The sequence below is a fragment of the Oxyura jamaicensis genome, chromosome 15 (assembly GCF_011077185.1).
Source record: "Oxyura jamaicensis isolate SHBP4307 breed ruddy duck chromosome 15, BPBGC_Ojam_1.0, whole genome shotgun sequence".
Taxonomy (NCBI): domain Eukaryota; kingdom Metazoa; phylum Chordata; class Aves; order Anseriformes; family Anatidae; genus Oxyura; species Oxyura jamaicensis.
This window is the reverse complement of record NC_048907.1, coordinates 8843426-8864221: the sequence shown is the minus strand read 5'-3', so window position 1 is coordinate 8864221 and position 20796 is coordinate 8843426. Positions and strand designations below refer to the sequence as shown.

The following is a 20796-nucleotide window of genomic DNA, read 5'->3' as shown; positions in this document are numbered from 1 at the left end:
TTGCATAGGAAAGCTTTTATAAAAATAACATTTACATTGCTTACTCCAGACAACCAAACTTGTTTAAAAACTCAACTGACTTTAATATTAAAAAATACTTTTAAGAAGATCTGATAATTCAAACGTTTTACTCATTGAATATCCCAGCATGGTTATCCTTAGAACACTTATTTTACAAGAATAAGCCGAGAGAAGGAAATTAGTGTTCATGTGGTTTCCATCCTTCATAGAAGAAAGTCATTATTACGGCATAAAGAAAAGAACCCAACAGGATAATGAGTGTGCAACCCACTGGTCCGATGTAAAACCAGGATGCGATGAAGTACATCAGTAGCAAGGAAATGAGAGTCCTATAGCTAGCCAGAAATCTCAGACTGATTCTTGGTCCCCAGTTCTGGTTTGTCCTGTCCTTCAGCACAGGACTATACCTGATTTTCTGTATGATGTGGGGGTTGGTAAGATGATAGCGACAAAATCTGCCAACAAAATCTTCCCTGGAGCAAAGCACATCCATCTGATCAGCAAACTGAGGTAAGAAAAGTTTAAGCATTAGTATTCTACTGCAACAAACATTATAAAATAAGTCTAACTTATTTTTACAATTTGCTTTTATAGGATGGGGATAGGAGTACTATAAGAGATTTTTAAAAAGTATTTCAAATACCATAAAGCAGCTCTTTATAAGTGTGGAATGCCATCCTGTATCACACTGATAGGAAGAAAAAGATTGCTTTTTCTTTTTTAGAAATATTTATTCTGAACAATACTCCCCTTGCTCATCAAGCATAAGGAATACACTTAAAATACTCTGTGTAGGAAAAAGCAGAAATAGAGGTAGAGAAGCAGGCCTAATGCTACTAGGAAATATTTATACACCTATCTGTTATTAGTATATGCCTTTATATACCCATAATAATGGAGTGCGAGAATAAACCAGATGTCATATATGCAGTTGCAATAAAGAACAGGAATTTGCAATGAAAAATATAAGTAGTCAGTACTGTACTTACCCTTTCATTAAGTGCTGAGGATAAACGGAATAAGAGGCGGACAAGAGTGGCATTTTCGTAGCTCCGGATGGGCTGAAGTTCTGTATCTCCTTGATACTGTACCTCAAATCTACGTAAGCCGTTTATCATCTAGAAACAGGAAAATAAATCCTGTATCTTTTAGCTCCCGCTTGAAATGCCTTTATACTGGTACCTCTCTTAGCCCCAGAAAAAAAATGCATTTCTCTTGCTGTAGAAGGTAACTTGTTTTCTCAAAAACAATCTAGGGAAGCAATATGGAAACTTTCTTCTCTTACCTGGTACCTGCCAAGGGGTGTAAGAATGAGGCCATCCTCACTTTCAATGCAGTCTGGAAGCTGCTTTTTGCCATTTTCATCTTGAGCTGTCCCACACTTCATCATCATCTGGGTCAGCTGGGCTTCATTCAGCTACTCAAGAATAACACACTTCTAAAGCATATGTTTGATCTACTTTCTTCTATTTCATTTACCTTCACAAACTCCTTACTGACAGCCAGATCAAGAAAGCCGTAACATCACCTCCATTAGAAATAAAAAGGAGAAAATCTCCACATTTGTGTTTATCAAATCCCAGAGAGGTGTTTTGGTGTCTCCTTACTCCTGGAGAGCTGTAAAATAGCTGTCTTCTCAGTCAGTTCTGTACGAGCGAGTGTGGCAAACAAATTAATCTGTACTAAGTTTAACTAAAGAAACAGGCAACATCTAGTTCATCCATTCATCTATAGCTACAACTGTGTGTTGTATTTTGTAGTTCTTTATGTTTTTAGAGTTTGAGTCATGCATTGCCTGTTTATAAGCATGACAGTAGGCATAATTTAAGACTCAACTTTGGTATAAACTACTGCAGAGTCCAATAGAGTGGTCACTTAAAGTGTGCTTGACATTTAGAAGTTCAGAGCATCTAGTTCCATTTATATCAAAATGGGTTTTGGAAGTATTTGGGTGAAGTAAAGCCTAGACGATGTTTAAAACAAAGCTTTCTAGCTGGATCACTGGGTGGCTTTGTGATCCCACAAAGTACAAGAGAGAACTAGAAGTATCTTTGAGGAATCCTGATTCTTATTCATGTTGCCACATTGGAAGTTCTTAGAAAAATGTTACATACCTTAAAGATTTGGCATAAGTATTCCAGTGCTTTCTCTAAATATTCATCTGTTTTTTTGATGCTGTCTTGCCCAATTTCATCAAGGTCATTGCCTGTGTAGGAACCATTCATCTCAGATGGTGTAAATTTAAACCATGAAAAGAAGGAGTGACTAGCACTTGTCTCTGCAGAATGGTCTGATATGGATTTTGCTGTCTGCTGTGCCTGACAAATTAACTGAGCCAGTTTTAACACCTAAAACAAAAAGTAAATTAATATGAGGCATAAAGGACAACTAAGCATCAGTAGAGGGATAAAGCTGCATTGACACTTGGCAGAGAGAGCAAATCCAGCAAACTTGCTTTTTAAGCTTACATGGAATTGTGCTAGGACTGTTTGTTGCGTTTCCCATTGCTGTTTAAGTATTTAAGAAACAAGAACTCTGCTTATTTTTTTAGCTGCTTTTTTTCTAATGCTAACTTCATCTGAATGGCTGATGGATACTGATCAATACACTGAATCAGAAGTTCATAGTAAACATACATGAAATAAAGTACTAGCAATATATTACTCTAAGGTAGTAAGCACTTAAATTAACTTCTTATTTGGCAAAGAGCAAATAGATTTTTACAGCTGTGCTGAATCGAGATGTCTCAGATTCCAGAAGTCAGCATCAGCAATCTTTTAACTATATGGTACTGCAGAATGTAGTTTTCTATTCCTACCTTATCATATGGATGCTCAGCATTAGGAGAACACCTGTTAAAATAGAAAGACTTTAAGGAATTTGCTTACCAGATTCCTGACTTCTGTGCCAAACATCTGTTTATACTGGAAGTCCTGTCCTTCCAGGCTGTAAACATGACTCTTCACCTTAAATGAGGCATCGGTAATAGTTGGAGGCCATGATGAGAAGAAGCTTCCAGAGAGTGTGGGGGTCATAAAAAGTCGGTGTTGACGATGAGGCATAACAAGTTCTGGCTCCAGGAATAATTGTTCTCCTAGTTTGGAAAGAGTAGTGAAGATGCTTATGTAATATTCTAGCTTTTGCCTGGGGCAATTGTAGCTGCCAAGCATCTTAAGGCTGTTTGGCAACTTGCTTTTAGGTAGGATAGGTAGTTTTTCCATTTTAATCTTCTCCATACAGAGCGGAAAATGTTTTGCATTTTAAATCAAAGTGCATTTAAATGCAGACCACATAGCATTTTAAGCCTGTAATTGGTTTCCAACAAGGGCATTGGGGAATCATGACACTTAAGACTTTGATACTTGTCAAACCTTGACTCTCCTAAACTTGCTAGTTATCCTGAAGTGCATCCATGACTAGCTGACTAGCTCTTTCGTTAAATATAGACACATTTAGCAATATAAGAAACTCTAATCTAAATAACCAAGTAAAACCATTGTAAGAAATGCCAACTTTATTGTAAAGACCCAGTACTATGTTCTTCATTCTTCAAAGAAAAAATGTTGAATGAAATTCAAGTGATGGTGACCACAAGTGAACTGTAGACATATTAAACCAAAAAAGTGAAGACATGCAAATATTTGAATAGCTAAATGGCATGTAAAATGAGACAGTAAATCTATTCAGTGCTTCTGAGATAAGGTGTAGCTATTGAGAACAGCATGAGACAGGACAGCATAAGATACCAAAATATCCATTTACCTTTCAGAATCATTTCAGCTAAGTTGGGCTGAGCAAAGACCTTGGCTACTCGGAACACCATGAGCGCATTTTTTGGACTGACCAAGTCTGTTCGAAGAGCTCTGTTCAGAAATCCTACAAACAGCTTAGTGTACATAAGTAGGTTTTCCTGAATGAAGGCAGCCCTAAAAAAGTGAGTACAGGATTTGTGAGTAGAGTTATGTAAACAGTCACGATTTTGTCTTCTGGGAAGCGATTAAGGGAATGTTTTTATACTATCTCTGGAAAGATCTATTTGCACTGAGACAAAAGAATACTCTCAAAACAAAAGCTTGTATTGTGAGACATCAACTCTTTTCCTGTACAGGAAGCTAATTCAGGTTGGTGGATGCTTCCTGAAATCCTGCTGTTATACTCAGGATCTGCATAAACTTGAGGCTTGTTTCAGATTACCCACAGCTGCTTTCCTACTTACCATTTCTCAGACACACTGCGAGGTAAGAGCTCTGCAGTTTGAGGTGGCTTTTCAGGAGCATACCTCCAAGGCTGCAAGTAACTTAGCCACATCTCAAGAACCTAAGCAAAAGTCACAGAAAAACATGTGAGGAGTGATAGTTCTTGAAAAGGAAGATGGAAAGGTATTTTTGGTTAGCTCCTGTAAGTCCCGGTCTGTTATTTTTTTTTCCTGCTTGCAGGAAGTAGTATTTACAGTATCTTGCTACAGTAATACCTTGTTACTTCTGTTTATGACATTGTGTTAGATAAGGCCTCTAATTAGGTTAGAACTTCTAAGAATGTATCTACTTTAAGAGTAACACCTGCTTCTTTTCAATCAAAAACTGTTTTCAGTGTCAGAAAAATAAGCCAATGCCATGTAGTAACTCTCACCAAAATATATTTGTCATTTTATGTCTAACTGGTACACTTTCCATAACATTAAAATAGTTTATAACACTTTCCATGTGTTATAAACTATTTCACTGCTTTAGGAAGAAAAGATTTGAAGACCAATAGAGAGCTGCTGAGCAGCAAAAAATAAGTACTAGTTTTGTTGATTATATGCTCAGGAAGATACGCAGATACATACTGCTCTGAAAGAGGCATCCAGGGGCCAGTGGCCAAAGCAATGCTGCAGAAAGATATAAAGTTTCTGCTGGACAAACCGAGGAATCACAACCCTGCAAAAAGATTCAAACATCGTCAAATTAGCAGCAAATCTTAAAAACTACCCAGTCTCCTTCCACAAATGCAAATACCGAAAGGACTGACCCAAACTTGTTCTTTCTTAACTGAAGCTATTTCTGGCCATTGAATTTCAGTTCAACTGCATCTGTAAAAATCCCCCATTAATCTTAACCAGAATCCTCTGGTAGCATTTTTTTTCCTTTTACTTGTACCAGAATAGTTTAACAGCAGGACAGCTGTATTCTGAAGCTGACCTCCCATCTAATGGATGTGCTAAACATTGTTTGTTAGTTGTCACATACCCTGAATAACATACTTCTGTACTTCAACATCTCACTGAAAGCAGTTTGTCAGGGAGAAGCTCTATATGTTCCATAGACAGGCTGCTCATCTGCTTACTTACCTTTTAAACTCCTCCAGTGGGCTGGCTGTGTGGGAGTGGGCTGAAGGCGAGAGAGGCTCTGGTTTCAGGCTGTTGCTGAAAGCATGCAAATGCTTTACGAGAAGTCTTACCACTAGCACATGCTCTTCAGTGGGTTTAAATGATTCCTAGATTTGAAGCAGAAGACAGGAAGATAGTATTATATGCTAATTCTCCAGGAGATAATTCAGGAAAATTAAATTTTCAGATCAAAAATTCAAACACAAGAAATTCTCTCTTGCAGGCTCTTCAGTGTAGTTTGGTGCCAGGTTACTTAAGACAGACTTGCTCCCTAGGACAAACTGCAATCTTCTGCCTTCAGTGGTTCACTAAGAAACAACCAAGTATTTTTGATGTGATTGGAAGAAGTATCTACAGTATCTTTGACATTGAATTTCAAGCCAGCATTCTCTAAGGGTGAGCATAACAGAACAGAATGCATAGATTTCAACTTACCCCATCTGAAAAAAGGGTTCAGCTGTTCGTTATGGTTATAAGTTCACTGCTGCAAACAGCACAACAAATCCTTTGTTATGCTCTTGGCTGACTTTCCTAAGAGCTCTCTTTTCTATGCTATTACTCATCTGTCTTATAAGAAAGGATAATCATAGAAAGAGTTACAGTAAGAATATGAACTGCTTCAAGTCCTGCATGATTCTGCTACTTCTAGCATTGTTATAGGTAGAAGTAGCCCAGGCGGAAATAGCACAAAGAGTGATGGTGAACCACAGTGATGTTGCTAACATGACTGAGTGTATGATACAGCAGCAAGATGAATGAGGTTTTAAAAAAAAGGAACTAGTTCTTCTGGGTGGGTGCTCAACACTAGAGCTCGTCTGCTGCACAGCCTAGGGACAAAGCACTGACTCCTTTGCTACTGTAATCTGCTTTAGGAGTACTGAACTAACCTCAATCCGCTACTGAAGGTGGTTTATAAGATACCATTTGTATTCTAAGTCTCACAGCTCTCATTTATACAAAGTCAAGAGGAGTGTAGATGAAACTACAGCTGCAAATAAAATGGATGATGCTGGAAGAGTGTATTAGATGGTAGCTGCGAGGTATTTCCAGGATGCCACAACGAAGCTATGCTGAGGTAAGATTTTGAATATGACTGTAGGGGACTGGCAGGTGTTTTATACTAAAAGCCTCTGCTTCTTGTATTCAATAGTAACTTCACTGCTATGGTTCTATAGACACACATATATATAAACTGTATTGTATAGGGGTCCATGTCCTTTTTGTCTGCAATGCCTGAGGCAAAGCAGATGTCTTTATACGTTCCCCAGCAGGTCGGACTTTTTTCTGAAGGTTTTACTACACTGTAACGTTTACTCCAGGAAGAGATTCAAGGCATGATGGCAGACCTCTTAATATGGTAGATCTGAGTCTCCTCTAAGGGAGCAGATAACATGTTACCAGTTCTAATGAAGGTCTTGTACTTACCAGCTCCTGGTAAGTAAGCGTATTTTCTAGTCCTACTGAGCTTAGATAAAGATCTCTAAAAGTAATTAGATTTAGTACCCTGCTGTAGGCCTTGATTGGTTGTCACTTTCTAAAAATTCTAGACTCCCCTTGAAGGTGCCTTTGGAACTTGCAAAACCACCATTTCAATACATGGTTTCAGATCACACTAGTAGTTTCTCCACGTAGGAGTTCTTACTTCCTCCTAGCCAGAACCAGCAGCATGACGAATGTCACTGTTTTAAAAGTATTTTTCCTCACAACTGTTTTTGTTGTCAAACCTTAGCTTACAGGATGTATATATGCTTTTCTTAACGCATTAATTAGATAAATATAATAGTAAAAAAAGAAGAGACTTAAAGCCAAGTATTAGTTCCTGTTTTCCTTTTTAAATAGTACCTTAAGATTTCATAGTACTTAATACAAAAATAAAGGATTTAACAGAAGGACAATTCAATATAGTGCTAAAGAGCTTTATAGTATACTAAGAGCTTTATACTGTATATGATTAACCCTCCCCTTTCCCAAAATGAAAACCCAATGAGTAAAGAGCTGGAGTAAGGAAAGAAGAATCAACAATCCGTTCCAACAGGAATGTTTTTACATGCACATTTCCTGAACAATCTGCAAGTGTACCACTTGTGTCATTTTGCAAACGCTACTACAAATTTAGCACTATCCAATGGCATTTCACTGGCCAAAAAGAAACTAGATCTTTCCTGCCTTCATTTTAGCTAACAGCCATGCAAATTCTGAACTTCTCTTCCACACAAAATTTGATTAAATGATTACGCTTGTGAGGGACAGAAATCTGCCATCAGTGAGGCCAGTTTGGGCATTAAAAGATGTTAGCATAGCTGATAACAAACCTCCTTCTACCATGCATTACAAGAATGTATCTCTAAAAATTGAGTTTCCAATTAGTCCTAATAATATACTAGACTATAACTTTTCTCTATGACCTTTGCTAGTACCCGTTGCTACCTGCTTTCACTAAAAATTTAGTAAATCTCAGTGTAGCGTACTCAAGTTGTAAAGCCACATTTTATCTGTGTAGCAGCTTTTTCTGCCAGCACCAATACACTTTGCAGATCATAAGATGGAACAAGATTTTAAAAAAGGAAACAAAATGAAAAGATGATAATACTTGGTATGCGTGGAGGGCCTGGTAGCTGGATTGGGCAGGACTACCGTGGTGTTTACTGGAGATACTGAGTCGGTAGTGGAGAACCTCCAGCTGAGACAACAGAAACAAAAAAGGAAGGGGGGAGGGAAAAAAAGGAGAGAAGAGAGCAAGAGAAAAAAAAAAAGTGAGAATGAGCCCAAGGAAGAAGGGTGGGGGAAAAAATGAACATCACAAATACAGTCAGGGACAACATATCACAGTAACAACTGCAGCCACAGTATCCTCTTCTTTTTGGTGTTCATTAGCATGATTTCACAATGTTTCATGCCCTTTATCAACTTGCAAATACAAGTGGGAGCAGGGGTCAAAGAATATGCAGCTGCAGGCTGTTTTTTGCACAAAGAGCCTCAGAGCAAATAGTGGTAGGGGATATGGAGCTTTTGCCAAATAAACTATGGACAGATCTACATCAGGTCTGTAGGAACAACTGATCCAAACTGAGTTTGAAAGCTTTGTCATCATTGGAGAAGCAGGGTTTGTATACTGGGAAGAAACTGAAATTAATATTTTCTTCTTCCCAAAGATCAAGAAGAGGAAAAGGTTGGCTTTTTATAATCACTGGGAGCCTGTCCAGTAAGTTTCCAGTTCAGAGAAATGGTCAGTCCTCTGCTTCTACTTAGAGGCTATCTGTGAGGGCTGCAGGCCTTGCGAATTTCCGTAATTGCTTTTACTGTTAGGGAAACGTTAGGTGTCTGAAAAGATAAATGGCAAACCCAGCATACAGTGCATTGTATACTGATGCAAAGGCATCTAGCTTTAACACTGAAATCCCTGCAAGCCTCTGCCAGACCCCTTCTTAGTAATGTAAAGAGTATTTTTTGGACAATGTGATGGTGAACAGGATACTGTAGCGACAGTGACACACATGTATGAAATTAATGAAAAAAACATAAAATGTCCACTACACAGGTCCCAATGACTACTGTTAGGCAGCTAAACTAACTCTCCAGATCACACCTCTGCTATCATTGATCAGCCTCTATTCAATTTCCTCTAGTGTCAGTTTGATATCTCTGTTTTATACTTTTCTAGGAGTTGTAGAATTGTTACTGTAAGCTCTTTGACAGCTCAAACACATCATCCACTGCATAATCAACAGCAGGAACCTGTTGTCTAACGGATGTTCCACATGCAGTGCTGGGGTCTGTGGCACTTGGCATTTCATAGGAAGGTCAGGAAGCATTACATTAAATGTCAATCTCTTTTTAAGAGTTGAGTATGATTACAGCAGAACAGAATAGGAAAAGAGATGCTGCACGCTTGGGCTCTGGAACATCTGAGGAGAAAGTGAATGGAGAATGTAAAAGAACAGGGAAACAGTTGAAATAATGGAGAAAGCAGTGAAACTCAGCATAACAAATAGTGACAGCCTACGTTCCCACCAGACACAGAAAGAATTCAAAGCAGGAAAGTAGAAAAAGAAAGTGTATCTTCTCAAATGGAATTCTTTACTATTTGTTCCCTCCCTTCTACTTATAAAGGGACATCTGTGATGAGACAAGTTCTAAGAAGAACCTATCATTCCTTGAGGCACTTCACAGGAAGAAGTTGGATATCTAGGATTTGACTTGGCCCACTGATACAAACAAGTCTGGCTGCTGGACAAAGAAAGAGCAAGTTCTGTGGAACCCCACACCACCCTCCAATACAGGTGTGTAACCGTTCCAAGTCACTAATAGTGAAACAGGTCCCAGATCCAGGGATCAGTGGTCACTGATTGCCCCTCCCAACCACAAAGAAGGCTAAGTGGCATCCAGTGAGTCTGCATAATTATTAATCATATTAAGAACAAGGTTTAGGGTGTTCTTGGATTTCCAGTCAAATCCTTTAACCCTTATGTTAAAACACAGCTTGTATTTCTGTGTATTTTCCTTCCTCATTTGAGGAACTACAAAGCTATTATTCTGAATCCAACGTACAAAGCTTCTTTTAAGTAACACTGACTTGTGAACAGTCCTGTCCACTACTCAACTGAAACTTTTCCTCCGTCCTGCAAGAGGGGTCCTTTGTCTATTTTTTGGATGTAAGGGGGAATTCCAGTCCCTTATTCAGGCGTTTAAAGCCCTAAAGACTGAAGGCCCTGCTTTTTTGTTTATTTATTTTTTTTTAATTCATGTCCACAACTGCTTCCCAGAAGGGATCAAAGTAAAATATCGTGTAGTTGTGGCCTCCAGTTGTGGTTTAAACACACCTTGCAGAGGAGCACAAAGTGACGATTTTTAGAAAACTTTAAGCTCCTCCAAGTCCCTACTCCGCCATCAGAGTTGCTGTCTAAATTGTTGCTTCCTAATAAGGAGAACATCTGAAATACAGAGGGTGAACAGAGGAGAGAAGTTTATAGCAATCATCATTTCTGGCTTAAGCACAGCGCTTGATGCACAGAGACTAGACAGACAGACGACAGGTACTTCAAGCAAAGCCTTCCCATCACCGGTGCATAGCCATGCTGCTGGGGGTCTCAAGTGGAGACTTTGCAACATTAACAAGAGTTTGCAGTTTGACCTTAACTTTCAAAATAAAAGACAGAACCCACTGCGCTTCAGCTCTTCCCCAGCAAAACGTGTGTGTTATTTTATTGCCTGGTGAAGTGGAGGATTAGAATTTCTCAGTTGATCAACCTGCGTGCTTCACAGGAGTAAATCCTGTGTCGCTTTTACATTTTTCCCCCTTCTATAGAAGTCCCACTACATCTCAAGAGGGAAATCTTGAGGATCAAAATTTCCTCCTTCAAATTCCCATCGCATTTATAGTGCCTGATGTTAGCCTCCCCAGCACTTAGTTTTCACATGCAATAGCTTTACTGGACAGGCCACAACCAACTGTTTAAAACAGTGCACTGTAAGAGAACTTGCAAGATGTTCTGAACTCTGTAGCTACAGAGCTGCTTCTGACACCATTTTATGGTGAAAAGCCTGTTTTGGAATACAAAATAACAAAAACCGTTTATTCACTTATTACTAAACTGTCATTCAGTTTTATTTCCCTTTTGCAGTTGGCTTTATGCTATAAAATGGTTACAGATTTTGGAAGTAACTCATGGGTATTTCAGGAACACTGAAGTGCTATTACTGCTGGACATCAATTTTGAATTATTTTAGTAGCTTTGTTGCCCCAGTGGGATTTAATATGGTATTATCATGGGATATTTCCACTCATTTAGTGCTTTAATTGCTGTGACCATCCCACAAACTCATATTTAAAACAAAAAAAATCAACAGCAGCACAAATTCTGCAATGAAGGCAAGTCTGGATGACACACTTATTCACAACATTTTCCGTAACTGGAGACTAGCAGTTCTGACACACTGACACAGATGCTTTGACAAGTTCTTTCTTTCCTTTGAACAATATACCAAAAAAAAAAAAAAGGACAAAAAAAACACAAACAAGCAAAAAAAACCTCTCCATAGAACAGGAGATTTTACCCCAAGATAAGAAGTCAACCACCAGGTGATGTTCATGAATGAAGTACAAGCTGTTACCTTGACATGAGGGGACTGCATTTTCTGATACATTTCCAGTGAATAATGATGGAGCCACATTTCAACAAATATCTGCAAAAGAAATATTTTCTGAGCTAAGCGAAAAAAAAGAAATAATCCAGGTCGTGTCAGTTACAAACTACATAAAGAAAACCACAGTATTTAATGTGACAACTAAGCTGTACTTGTAAATAGACAGGCACCTATTCAGAGATGTTTCAGGTTATCATATCAACGCAAATCACTGAGTTGGCACAGTTTAGAGGTGCTAACACATCAGTAATTCAGTTCAGCAAAACAGTAGGAACTTGTTTGAGAATAACTGTTAAGTCTGGATTCTCCTTTCCACCCTGATCATGAACAGAAGCAACTTTTCTGCTTTTACCCTTTGTTTAGGGCATAGAATTGATGTATTTTTATATATATTTTTAAAAAAGTTTGCATAACTTTTTCCAGAGAATTTTCTAAACAGTAGAGACTGGTCGTTAGGTATTCAGTCTAACAAAAAGATATGACGTGCCTTTCTATATTACAAAGTCACAGTTTAACAGTACTACTTTGTTTCACTAACAGAAAAGAACAGCTGCACTGCTCAAATCCACAAACAAGCTAAAGCAAAAACAGAATAACTGTATCTGTTTTAAAATGAAGACATGCCTCAGCAACAAGAAATGTGTTTTTTCCTCCTGCCCTAAATCCAACTTACCTGAAGCAGTGTTTCTGACCTCCAGATCTCCTGGGAAGCTGGGTCAGCATTGACAGAAGGCTGATGGGCAATGTGCCGTTTCAGCAAGCTGGTGTGATGCATGCCATAGGAAGTGAAAGGCACTGCTGGAGACCTTTAATGACAAATTAATAAAAACACTGAAGTCATTATCCTCAGTCAGTACAGGGAATTGCTTTTGATCACTGGTTTGTAAACTGGGAAAGAGTTGTTAAGAAGTAAAACTGCACAGATGATAATACAGCATCTTGCAGAATTTCAAAATGTAATTATTAGTCATTTCAATTTAAAAAACAAAGCACATCATTATTCATACTGCATTGAACCAGCTTGACACAGACCTTATGTCATGTTCAGTAACGCTTTTTTTTTTAAACTTTCTCCAATTCTGTTGTTTTTTCCCTCTTTTTTATGAACTGTATTCAAAATGCAATTATATATAAAAGATATTACTACTCTATATATTTTTGTTAGTATAAAATTGCTAACTTGATAATACCCCAAATGCAGTGATCTCATTATATGATTTTATAATTAATATTTCCTGGCTTTTTATATCAGGAAGTTATAGATACAACTGGAATTGATCAACTGATTTTCTGTTGCTTGTATGTACCTTTTCTGTTCCAATGATAGATACATTTCAGACTTTCAAATGAAACCTCTATGTTAAAATAGAGTGAATGTACCACAGAATCATAGAACGGCTTGGGTTGGAAGGGACCTTAAAGACCATCTAGTTCCTATCCCCTTGCCATAGGCAGGGATGCCACCCATAAGATCAGGCTGCCTAGGGTCTCACCCAACCTTGGTCTTGAACACCTCCAGGGATGTGGTATCCACAACCTCTCTGGGCAGCCTGTTCCAGTGCCTCACTGCCCTCTGAGTGAAGCATTCCTCTAATCTAAATTTCCCCTCTTTCAGTTTAAAACCATTTCCCCTTGTCCTGTCATTATCTGCTCGAGCAAAAAGTTGCTCTCCATCTTTTTTCAAAAGTCCTCTTTAAATATTGAAGATCTGCAATGAGGTCTCCCTGGAACAAATATGTAAATAAATAATCTATTACAGAATTAGAGAAATAAATATATATGAGACGATAAAGAGGAGAGGTGTTCTCTTCCTGATAGAAATTTAGTTTCAGCAAGCCATATTTTATAAGCAGTGCTCTCCAAATTTGCCTCTGGCACTGTAGTCATTACCTGGGAGTCGGGGAAGGGATGGCTCCACCAGGATTTGAAGAAAGTGGAGGAAGGACGCTTCCTTCTGTGGGTAGGAAACACTTCAGGTACGTGTCCACCAAGATGAAATAAGCACTGTTGGAAGGGCTGATATGATGGGTAATGGGTGAGTTCTGAAATAGATGCACAGGTTATGCTTGGAGTTATACACTGTTCTTAGCTGTGACTTTAAGCATCTGCTACACAACATTATCCATTTAGCATAAATAAGCAGAAGCTCAAAGATGCTTTGGAGCAAAGTTAAAGCAACTAGTTGTATAGGAACCGCTGCTGTGAATGTAATGAAGCATGAGAAGAGTCCATTGCAAGTGGCTCAGCTAACAACAGGAAAAGGAACCAAATAACCAAACACCACAGCACACTGCTGTGATTTTAACTGTATAAATGGTGTTAGTGGAGGAAGGAATAGGAAACCCACTGGGAGGCCGCTGCATGCTCCCTGGTTGTACGTTGTTGGACAGACTGCTTGCTGGTGCATGTAAGTATTTTGTCTGTCACCCAATCTTACATCATCTCCTCAGAGAACTGAACCAAAGCAGTAACAACAGTTCTATCTGTACTTTTAGGATTTAATTCAGCTGGACAGCACCTCAGAAGGCTCTTAAAGCACTGTGAAGACAGGCTCATGCTATTTTAAGGGAAAAATTGTGACAGGTACTTACCTTCTGTGTAATTAAACTAATTGCAAAATAAAACATGTAATATTCAAATGGATCTGGAAGAATACAGTCAAGGATTAGATAAAAAACAGATACAGCTAACAGGTACAGTTGTTAGATAGCTGGAGATGCTGACTGGATGATAAGTTTATTTTGTCAGGGGTAAATTAAATTTTTTAGGGACTTAACAGCAAATTCAGCTTTGACTTCTTGTTTTCCAACTGACTTCAACATACAAGTAAGTTAAGTTTTCTCTACGCAGCAAAATGTGTTTGCATTACTCTTTGTAGTACGTTAGACTAACTGAAACCAGTGCAGCTGCAGCTAGAAGGCTTCTAACAAGCACACAAGCTGCAAATTTAACGTGCCTTTTGGCTTTTTCTGTGCTATTACATAAAGTAATAATAGTTACAAAAATGAAAATAGTGAAATACAGGCCCTAGTAAAGTCACTGGACTTTTGTTTTTGACTTGAATAAGGCCAGAATTTCCCTAAAGGTTTATACAAAGAGGACAAATTTATTTTTGATTGGCTTCTAAACATGTCTGACTTGTCCAAACATGTTCTGCATGACAGCAATTTACCACAGACATTTAATAAGCACATAATTACTTTGTAACATTCCAATTTTAGAAAATTAAAAGGAATTAAATGTCCAACTGCTGGAAGGATACTAAGAGCCAAATTCAAACCTAAGCCACCAGACGAAGGAAACTGGACTTTATTGTGGTACAGAGAGCATTCTGGTAGGACTTGCTCTTGTATTGAAGCCTTCACAGGACCCTGAAAGACAGAGTAATGAAATATCACTCAGGCTACTCAGCATACTCACAGCGTATGTTTCCAGATTGTGAAGCTCTGCTGCATTCCAGGAGCACGTCAATATTCAGCTCAGTGGGATTTTACTGCATTGCAGTATTTCCTTGTGCAAATCCATGCTCTTTAGATAACTACATTTTTTTTTTTCCACAGAAAATGAGTATTTCAATGCAGGAAAAAAAAAAAGTCTTCACAAAGATGCTTCCAGTTGTAACTGGAGCAGGAGGGGACCTTTGTTAGGGTAACTGAGCTGTTTCTAGATAGCACATAAGTGGTTAAAATAGAAGAAATACAGTGAAAGAACTCTGCAGATAAACATGTCTGTATAGTTGTTAAGTGTTATACTTCATATCCAGGACAGTAGTAGGCCCTCAAACACATGGGCTAAAGTGCCGCCAGAGAACTCACTGTTCCCTGATGAGCTTGGAAAACTATTTTCAATTCCACAACTACTGGTATACCACTTTCTCTGGGGACAGGCTTAGAATCACAATGCACCTTTCCTGGCTAAACAGCACAAACATCTAGCTGCAGACAGCCATCATCTCCTACAGTTTATGGTTGGGAATCTTCCTCCCCAGGCAACCATTTAAGGATGCTCTAAAACAGGAGCACTAAGGCTATCAACATGACCTATATCAAATGCTACATATAAAGCGTGTGCAATGTTCCATCCAATAGCTGCAAAAGCAACTGCATTCTCTTCTTACAATTTTTTTAGTTACTCACTGGAAGATATGAGACTGGGAAATCGTATCTGTACTCTTCTGCTTGGAGTTTGTATACCAGCTTCATCATTGGACCACTGCAAACAAGCATTGGAAAGAAAAATCCACAGTAAGTACCCTCTTCTGTCTCACTATTTTAATTAGGTTTGCAGTAATGGAGAAAAGTTAAGCACTGGTTATTCGTTCACCAGACCTTTTTCTGTGTTGAAATGCATGAGTTTACCTGGGATCCAGGAAATCCAAAGCCACAGAATATTCAGTAGGATTTGTTCTTCCTTGCAAACAGCGAAGATTCCAGCCTACAATAATACCATCCAGGCTACCAAAAATGTTCTCCACCAACCACGGGAAGATGCTGTGTAATTCCTTTGGGGAAAACAGACACCAACAGTTAAGGCGCATGAACAATCTTACTTCAACAATCTCTTTTGTAGGCTTCGGAGTGCACAAAGGTAGTCTGCCAGCTGTTAACAGGATGCTAGTTATTACTGTTTGTAGATTCTCCCTATCTGGGCAGAGCTTCCATTCAAAGTAATTTATTATATTACAGCAATTACAAGAAGTCTGTCCTGACTTCTGATCTAACTCCAATTGCCACAATACTGATCAGCATCACATGCAATTATTTGTTACATCGTAAACATTAGTTCTCCTCATAAAGAGGGCTGAAAACTATAGAAGTGCGGTCGGCTGAAACAACCGTTTAGTGACTGGAAAAGTTTTTTTTTGTTTTTGTTTTTAATTCTCGCAAATACCGGATTCCCACAGTTTCACCAGAGGGCCTCACACCTCTGGGTAAGAGGACCAGGAGCGAGGCCTGTGGCACAGCGCCGGCGGGGGGCGCGGGCAGGCGGGTGCCGCTCACCTTGGCAGGGAACTCCTCGATCACCGTCTCCAGGTCGTGGCACCTCTGCGCGAAGGGCTTGTTCACACAGTCCGCCTTCAGCGTGGCCTGTCGGAAATCACACGGGGAATCAGGGCACGGTGCCGGGGGGCAACGCTTACCCAGCCCGTGCCACCGCTCCCGCTATCCCTGAGGTAACACCGCCGATAAACTTTGAATCAGCGGTACCAACCCCACGGCTACTTCACGGGGCTGGACCCTCAACCGCAACCCCGGCCCCGACCCACCAGCAGGAAGCTGGGCTGCTGCAGCTGCGGGCCGGCCATGGTGCGGCGCGGAGCCGTGCCTCCCTCCCGCTCCCCGCCGCCTCTCCTCAGCGTCACCGCTCCCGGGCGGCGCACGGCGGTGACTCCATTTCGCCACGCCTCCCCTGCGGGGTGGGGCGGGGGGGGGGGGCTGCGGGTTGCCATGGCGATGGGCAGGAGGCGGCCATACCTAAGATGGCGGCCGCGCTGAGGGAGAGGGGGCCGCCATTGTGCTCCTTGCGCTGGCCTAAGGGGGGAGGTGCTAAAATGTCATCGTGGCCCCAGGCTAACTGCAGTCAGGCGTTAAGTCTGGGGCTCGATGGACTCCAGGCTGAGTCCAGCGTTTGCTCGGATGCTGGTGTTTGTAGGGAGTCTTGTGAGCACGGTGCGTGCGGCCTGGGCAGAGCAGAGAGACCTCGCTGATCAGACGTGTGTCTCCTCAGCGTTCAAAGGGACAGCTTTCCTCCAAACTGGGGGCAATTTAAAAACAGAGTGTATTAGAGGAAGGATATCAAAACGCTGTGACGGAAAACTTGGAGTTCTTAAATAAAAAGGACTGTATGAAGTGGCTAAAAAGCTACATCAGAAAAGGAGGCAGCTATGATGTGAGACCCCAGCAGAAACGAGAGCAGCATTCATCAGCTGAGCTATGGGAAGCGGTAATTACACCTTTCAAGTTAATAGAGTTGCTGAGGGAGGCTGGAGTCACCATAAAAAGATAGGTGGTGAGACATACGGATAATCACTTTTCAGAGGATACTGAGAGCAAAAGAAATCCTTCTGCTGGTAATACCCCACTGTTAGGTAGACAAGGTGAAACTAAAATTGCTATCAGTGCAGAAGAGTGGTACCAGTTTATAATTTATGTTTAAAAGGAACCAAGATGATATCTTTACTTGCAAAGCACCAGTAATTTGTGTGCAAGAAAACTGGCTGCATAGAGAAACACTCCACTGCTCGTTTTCACAAAGAAATTGGAATTTCAGGGAAATTCCAGAAAACCAGAGGAATACTCATGTTTAGTCAGTATTTAGAGAGGAAATTCCAGCCAAATATCTAGAAAATAATAATGAATTGTCTGAAATACCAAAGTCAGCTATATTATTAACGTCAGCAAGCATGATTACAGAAAATAATCCTGCTCAGAGAAGTTTGGTTTTGTTTGTGATAAGATTTACAAGTTTTGTCAAAAAACATCAGTGGGGGTAAAATGCAGATTTGCATGAACATTTTGACTGTATTTTATGTGAGATGCAGGAATAGTTGAGCGAAATGCTTTGTTTTAGGTTGTGTTTTAGGAGGTCAGAGAAGATGACATGCCCTTATGCTCCATCATTTTCATTAAAATTGAAAAAAAAAAAAAAGTATAAAAATTGTGTTAGGGAGAAGAAAATAGGAATTCCTTTTATAACATCAGCTCTGCGCCAGCGAGGTGCCTTTACTCATCAAGTCCAATAGGGTTATACACAAGTCAGAAATGAATCAATGTTTACATAAATGCTTACAAGATCAAAATTAAAAATGGTACATTATTGCTTGGTGTTGGCATGTGCTTCCAGCCCCCCCTGCTTTTTGATCTTAAATGAAGGTAAAAGGAGCGAAGGCAGCAGCTCCAGTGGTAGTAGAGCAATATTGTTCCTTCACTACAGAGAAAACAGCTGCTTTTCTGACAGCTCCACATGGAATTCTGCCAGGGAATTCACTTGCTTATTCATTTCCTTCTTTATATTATGTAAGTTTTATTTTTATTTTTTTAAAAAAGTCCAGTATTTTGCATGTAGCAAGTTGGTAACATGAATGACAGAAGACTTTGTCCGGTGCAGAAGTGTGGTTAAACAGAGCTGTTTGAGCTGTGTTTACTGCGATGCGTATACATATTTGAAATGTGTGGTCTGGGTGTGATACTGGCTGTGCTTTAAAAGAGTGTTTGCAGATGAAAACTGTTGCTGATGGTGAATGAACACTTTTCTTTTAAAGGTCCCTCCTCCAGGTGGGGATAAAGAGCTATTTTAGCTCTGGTAAAAAACTTGTGGCTTGATGGCAAAGCTGCTGCAATGTATTCAGCTATAAAAGTGATGGCTATGATTTATCGAATAACTTTGATAACTATGGGAGCTGCTGAGGAGGACCATGGAACAATGGTCTATTAATATTTACAGGTATGTTCTTAGCCTACTGAAATCAACGGTATAGACCTGTTATCACTCTTAGAGCATTTACAAATGTTCATCTGAGGACTGTGTATGTATTTTTTCACATTCTGCAGGAAAGACTGAGGTCCAGAAAAGTTATGTCACCTGCTGATATGCCATGTATCTACTTTTCCTTATTCCCTTTCTCCCAAATTATAGCTGTCTTTAAGCCACAGCAACAAGAAGGACTTTTCTATATTGTTGGTATGTTTTTCCTGAGAGGAATATTCCTGAGATAGCCAGAGGTTGAGCTGTTTTCTGAAAGCATGAATTCCATTCATTGGTGCTTGCTCTGTGTTTTTTTTATTGGTCACCGTGGTAAAGTTTTCTGTTAGGCAAGGAAGCTGAAGTGTCTAGCTTCAGCCATACTAATGCTTCACCTAGGTGGCTTCCAAGGTAAGCCATTTTGTCACCTTGGTGTAATCACAACAGCATTCCAGTTTGAATCAAACTCAGCAGAGGTAATTCAGTTCATACAATTGCTGTAAAATGACTCAGTAGTGCACTTTAAAATGAAGCGGAGTTTGTAGTGAAAGATGCATTTTTTTATAAAGTCAGAAGATATCAGTGTGAGAAACAGATGAACTTTTGGGCACTCTTGCTTCTCTTGAAGTGTGACTTGGATGCAGCAACCACAAGTCCAAGCTGGGACCAAATTACTGTAAGTTTAAGGTTATTATGTTAATCAATGAATCTGGGAAAAAGAGATAACGTAGAAATAATCTAATTTAAAGAAACAGCATAGGTTTCTGATAAATTAGACCTTGTTGTTTGCACAGGATTAATGGGATTTCATCTGTTCCTGTAAGGACAGGTTAGAGTGTCATAACAGCAAATAACTCTGTCAAATGGACTTTCTTGGCTGGTGAACTGTTTGGGTGTTGGTATGGCAAGGATGGATGAAATGGTTAGAAAACATAATCTGTTCAGCTGCGATGTTAATGAGAATTCAGCTGGAAAAAAGCCTGGAGTCCTGTAGGTGACAAGAGGAGAAAAGGGGAATTTTCAGAACAGTGAAAATGTTTCTGGTTCAGCGGAAGCAGCTTCTTTCCAAAGGTGTTCAACTCATGCAGACAACAGCATTACACTGTCCCTTACATGCATAGACCTGCTAAGGCTGTAAGTCAAAGTTTGACATGGATAAAGATGAGGCTTCCTTTGTAGGCTGAGGAAAAAAAAAAATAAAAAAATCCACACACGTTGTACCTAATTGCTTCTCTTCTGAATGAAATGTCAGCAGGCTCTCAGGACGTGTGTAACCATTGCAGGGCCACGTATCCACGGCTGCCTGCTTTGAGTGTAGAGTCTTTGAGCTGTCCATTGCATCGGACCTTTAATTCATTCAGCCACAACAAAAATTTTAAATGTTAAATTTCTCCCTCTGAGTAAACAAACACATATCTTGTAGCAGGATTTTACAGAAAACTATAGGTTCTCAAAGGATAGGACCTTCTGTGTGGGATTCCTCTTCAAATTATGAAGAGCCATCCTTAAGACACATGAGGCTGTTTTGCACTTGTGCACTACTGGTCACAGGACACAGGCAGAAACAGAAAGCTTCAGAGAAATAGTTCTCTAGCTTATCGTTTATGCTGCAGCTGTTTTCTTAGATTGGAGAGCATTTTCTTTGTCTTTCAATATGAAGTAAGAATTGTAAAACTCTTTGGTTTGAGAAGACTCAGAAGCAGGGGACAGCAGAGCATCTGTCTGGGTACCTGCAGAAGTCTCCAGGGGCTGCTGGAAAGAAGGACAGAACAGTTCTGCAGGGAAAAGCCATCTTTGAAATC

At 39.8% G+C, this 20796-nt stretch overlaps 1 protein-coding gene across 4 annotated transcripts; it reads right to left on the bottom strand.

Annotated features, from left to right (window-relative positions):
- On the bottom strand, positions 1-16916 carry SMPD4 (sphingomyelin phosphodiesterase 4). Of its 4 annotated transcripts, none has more exons than XM_035340948.1 (19): positions 16800-16912; positions 16534-16620; positions 15892-16034; positions 15670-15745; positions 14796-14904; positions 14125-14177; positions 13424-13575; positions 12207-12339; positions 11444-11572; positions 7980-8069; positions 5351-5496; positions 4850-4940; positions 4238-4338; positions 3784-3947; positions 2910-3115; positions 2136-2369; positions 1307-1438; positions 1011-1139; positions 1-526 (listed from the first exon to the last, which is right to left on the bottom strand). In XM_035340948.1, the coding sequence occupies exons 1-19, from the start codon at positions 16836-16838 to the stop codon at positions 200-202; spliced, it is 2541 nt and encodes an 846-aa protein (XP_035196839.1). In that variant the 5' UTR covers positions 16839-16912; the 3' UTR covers positions 1-199. The 4 variants fall into 4 exon arrangements, with proteins under 4 accessions (XP_035196839.1, XP_035196840.1, XP_035196841.1 ...); XM_035340949.1 differs by having other exon boundaries at positions 11501-11572; positions 16800-16911; XM_035340951.1 differs by lacking the exon at positions 1-526 and adding an exon at positions 690-745 and having other exon boundaries at positions 953-1139; positions 16800-16916.
- Between the last annotated feature and the right edge of the window lie 3880 nt (positions 16917-20796).

Coding starts and splice junctions, on each gene's coding strand:
- SMPD4 (XM_035340948.1), bottom strand. CDS start 16,838: ATGGCCGGCCCGCAGCTGCAGCAGCCCAGCTTCCTGCTG. Junction 16,035..16,533: donor TCGAGGAGTTCCCTGCCAAG/GTGAGCGGCACC, acceptor TTTTCCCCAAAG/GAATTACACAGCATCTTCCC. Junction 14,905..15,669: donor TCCCAGTCTCATATCTTCCA/GTGAGTAACTAA, acceptor TCTGTCTTTCAG/GGTCCTGTGAAGGCTTCAAT.